Genomic DNA, 4,679 nt, shown 5'->3' with positions numbered 1-4,679 from the left:
TCCGTTGTAAATTGTCCAATGTAGTCGAGGTGTCTGGCTGGTCTTGGGCTCGCCCTGTCGAGCTTCTGGTTGAAAGCGAAGGTTAATGGCTTGTGGTAGGTATAAATTATGAATTGTCGACCCTCGAGCATGTGTTTGAAATGCTTGACTGCTGAATATGTTGTCAAATGTTCACGGTCGTAGGCACTGTACTTCAATTGCGGTTCCGACAGCTTGCGAGAAAAAAATGCAAGCGGCTCATACACAGATCCTTCCCGCTGCTCCAAAGCTGCCCCAATTGCGAAATCTGACGCGTCAACCCTGAGTACCAAGGACGCTTCTGCCCTCAGATGTGCCAACATTGCGACCTGTTGCAGAACGGTTTTGCAGTCTTCAAACGCCTTTTCAGCTTCAGTAGTCCACTTGACCTTGGTTTTGTCGTTCTTCTTCGCCAATTTCAAATATTCGTTGAGAGGTGCTTGGAGATTAGTGACATTTTTGATGAACCGGTGATAGAAATTCTCCATACAGAGAAACCTTCGTAACTCAGAGATTGTCTTGGGCTTAGGATACTCGCCCATGGCCTTGACCTTGCTAGGTAACGGGGATATACCATTTGCCTTGACCAAGAAACCAAGGAACTCGAGTTCTTCCATGCCGAGCTGTGACTTCGAAGGATTTATGATGATCCCGTGGTCTTTAAACCGGTCAAAAAGTAACCGCAAATGCTCCTTTTGCGTCTCCGCATTGGGGGATGCCTCGGGGATGTCGTCAACATAAACCCTTACAGACTTCATCCATAAATCTTTGGAACGACTGGGCGGCGTTGCACAGGCCAAACGGCATTCGTTAAAACTCGAACAGTCCGAATGGGGTGATGACGGCTGTCTTGTGAACGTCGTCGGAGTGAACGGGTATTTGATGGAATGCTTGGACGAGATCAAATTTCGAAAATATTTGACATCAGCGAAGTTTGCGGTAAAGTTGTTTAGAACAGCCAAAGGATATCGGTCAGGACGGGTATGTTTGTTCAAAGCTCGGGAATCCCCGCACGGTCGCCATTCGCCGTTTTTCTTGCGCTTTATAAGAAGTGGACTTGCGAAGTTGCTCTTTGATGGCCGGCAAATCCCTTGTTCCATCATGAAACAGAATTCTTTTTTGCAAGCGAAAGTTTTTTTCGGATCAAGGTTGTGAACCCGTTCTGCAACTGGTGGTCCAGTGGTTTCGATGTGGTGAAAACGTTATGTTTTGGCTACCGTAGGACTTCATATGGACGGGTAATCTCAGGATATAAAGCAAGGATTTTGTGAAAGTCTGATGAACCGGAAATCGTAGTTATTCCTCTGGCCGGGTAATCAAGGACGTCACAGCGAGCGGCGAGGGACGTTGCGCTGTCCACCAATTTCTTCAATTTTAAATCAGGTAAGAGGTGGAAATTCGTCATGAAGGCAGCTCCTATGATCGGTTTTCCCACGTCTGCGATGGTGAACTTCCACTTGAAGATCTACGTAGTCTGAGATCAAGTTCCAGGAGTTTCTTCCCGTACGTCCTGATTGGCGTTCCGTTGGCTGTTTAGAGTTGTACGTGACGATTTATGTGACGCTTATCTTGATTAGTGGGTGGGATTACAGATACGTCAGCTCCGGTGTCAATCAAGTATTTACGCTGTGATGTTTTATCAAAAACGATAAGACGACGAGAAATTAGGCCAGGATCGTCGGTCGCCGCTAAACCCGACCGGCCACTTAGTTTTCCGGATCCGAACGTCTGTGTGGTGAAGAGTTCCGCTTCCAATCGCAGGGATCCTGGCATTTATTTGCTTTTTCGCCGAAACGGATATGGTAGAAACAGAGCTTCCCTCTTGGGTTGAAACTGCGTCCTCGTGATCGTGAACGGTTGAGTTCCCCGCTAAAGTAGTCTCTTCCATGATGCTGGGTGCGCCCACGGCTGAACGATTCGGATTTCCTGTTTAACTCGTCGATCTGTTGTACGAGGTGCTCGATGGGTGACGCTTCTCGAAAAGTGGATGTTTGCGAAGTCACGGCGGATATGGTACTCGGCCGTAAAGTTTCGACGACCTTGTCTGCTTGAGCGGCAATTTTATCCAAGTCACTCTCGTTGCTCATGACAAGGATGCCACGGACTTGCTCGGGTAATTGGTCCAAAAACAATGACTTTAAAATAGCGTCGTTTGCTTGTGATCCGGCTTGATTCCTCAACGTCTGTAGGAAAAGCGAAGGTTTTTGGTCGCCGATCAGCATTCCGCCGAGAAGCATCCGTAGTCTTTTCTCGTCCGTTTTGCTGAACGACTCTATGATTCTTGACTTAATTGCTTGATATGGGGCCTCCGGTGGTTTTTTCAGAATGTCGGAGACGTATGGAATTATCGTTTGGTCCAAGGATTGTAGCACATAATCAAACTTTGATTGATCTGAAGTAATGCAGTGGATCCGGAATTGTGACTCAATCGTGGAAAACCATAGATCAGGGCTTTCCCTCCAGAACTGTGCCAACTTGATTGAAACACGGGCAATTTCTTGATTCATAGAGCTGTCGTGCGTGAGCTGATCTCTCGATTACAAGGCCTGTCTGAGTTGTTCCGATAGCTGTTGAACTTGTTCAGAGAGTGCAGTAAAGTTATCGTCTCCTTAAGGTGTGGCTTTAGACCTGATGGCTTTTTCGTAAGTCTACCGGTGAAGGAATAATGACTGAATGAACCAGGGATGCGTTACGAGTCTCGAGTAACCAATTGTAGAGCCGCGTGCATAAGCAAAAGAATGACTATCAGATTTGCAAGTCGCAGTCGAACAAATCAAAAACATTTATTACAACCATTTAAATACAGTTTTTAAAAAATATAAAAATAAAAATTTTGCTAAAAAATAGAGATTATGAGTTTTTTAAAGGCGCCCACAAATAGGTTCTTTTAATTAGTTGGTTTGATTTCTTTGGAACTTTTCTACAAAATATTCGATCTGATTGGATAGTTTCGTTAACTTGATCTTTACTAACGCGAAAAACGAAGATGCCAACCCCTCAAGGTCCAATTTCTTCAGGTAATGGAGTTTCTTATATATTTCCATCTAGTTTTCCGAAGAATTCGACTCAATGAAATTCTTGGATAGGCAAAGTTAGCGACGTTCTCCATACAATCCATTGAAATTCGCGTTGCTCAGGGGCTATAAGTATCTGGCGATACATCTTTTTTATGTCCGCAGTAAAGGCGACGTGGTGAATTCGAAACCGCATAACGATGGTACCAAGGGCATCCTGCACCACGGGCCCTACCTGTTGAGCGTCGTTTAAGGAGAAACCAGAGCTTGTTTTGGACGATGCGTCGAAGACGACTCTAAATTTACTAATTTTATTCCAATCTTTCATTATATAGGGCTTTGGAATAAAAACTCTTTTGACCAACGGGTCAATCGCCTCCACTTAAGTCATATGTCCCAAAGTTTCGTATTGAGCCATGAAGTCGTGATATAAGGTTTTCAGCTCTGGACGTGATTCAATTTTCCTTTCAATTTGTAAAAACGTTTAATTGCGATCTCATGAGAAGTCCCAAGAGTGACCTCTGGCTCTTTCATTGGAATTCGCACCACAAATCTTCCAGATTCATCTCTACAATGGTGCTTCCGAAAATCTTCGTCGCAAACCTTCTCTTCTTGCGTCATGAGTTTTTTGAGACCTATTCCACTGCCCAAAATCGACTCAAGTTTGCGCAAGTGGTGAATTTGAATTTTTGGTTGTCAAAGACCGGTCCAGCCAGAAACCAGCCACCCTAGCTTCGAATTGATGGCATCTGGTGACCCCGAATTTCTAACGCGTTTTCCATTTAACAATATCTTGAAAAATACGTCAGCTCCCAAGAGTATATCCACATCCACCGGTATGCTGAAGCCCGGATCTGCAAGCTTGAGATTATTGAGGTGACGCCAATTGCCTGGGTCGTATCACATCACAGGTGATAAAATACGCGAAAAAGTAGATAAGTCCATAATTAAAAGGGATAATATATCTAAATCCTAAACAAATTCGAAGAAATTAAAAAACTTACTAATAACTCGTGCCGATAGGTCTTCGAGCGAATCTCGGATCAAATAGATCTTCGAGTAATAAACTATATAAAAACTAAATAAAATAGCCAGAAATTCCAACGGTAGACCGGTTTCGTTCTATTTGGAACTCATCAGTACCGTGCGGGAAATCTGGCTGGCGACTTTTATATCGAAAAGAGAAACTAAGCCTAAACAATAAAAATTTCAAAACGCGTTGCATAGCAACGGAAAGCCGAAAAGGGGGGAGTGTGGTGGAGAATAGTATATACGATAAGTTAAGTTAGAAGAGACCACCTATGGACTGTGAGAAGGATGATAAAATACGCGAAAAAGTAGATTAGGATTTAGATATATTATCCCTTTTAATTATGGACTAATCTACTAAAATGTCCCGTGTGTGTCATTTTCCAGACGTGACCTTTTAAATCGTCATCAACGTAATTTTAATCACGGGGTGGTCCCCGTTACGGTACCGAATTCTCCGCATCCACCGCCGCCGATGACGTTTCTCCAACCCGGACCGTCTTCGAGACCTGAAACGTTTTCCCGGCTCGAGCCGCCCCCGAGGCTAGAGACGTTTTTTCGGTCCGATCTGACACCTCTTATCGTTGCCAATTCTTCATTCACTCGTTCAGACGCACC

The 4,679-nt window shown here is 44.3% G+C and overlaps 1 protein-coding gene across 1 annotated transcript; it reads right to left on the bottom strand.

The window, feature by feature from the left end:
* Nucleotides 1–1,724: 1,724 nt before the first annotated feature.
* Nucleotides 1,725–2,525, bottom strand: LOC149937608 (uncharacterized). The gene has a single exon (XM_090153866.1). The coding sequence runs from the start codon at nucleotides 2,523–2,525 to the stop codon at nucleotides 1,725–1,727; it is 801 nt and encodes a 266-aa protein (XP_090009992.1).
* Between the last annotated feature and the right edge of the window lie 2,154 nt (nucleotides 2,526–4,679).

The sequence above is a fragment of the Leiobunum rupestre genome, chromosome 7, assembly GCF_980474605.1.
Source record: "Leiobunum rupestre chromosome 7, qqLeiRupe1.1.hap1, whole genome shotgun sequence".
Taxonomy (NCBI): Eukaryota; Metazoa; Arthropoda; class Arachnida; order Opiliones; family Sclerosomatidae; genus Leiobunum; species Leiobunum rupestre.
The sequence above is the reverse complement of the archived record's forward strand: the minus strand, read 5'-3'. Positions and strand labels throughout refer to the sequence as shown.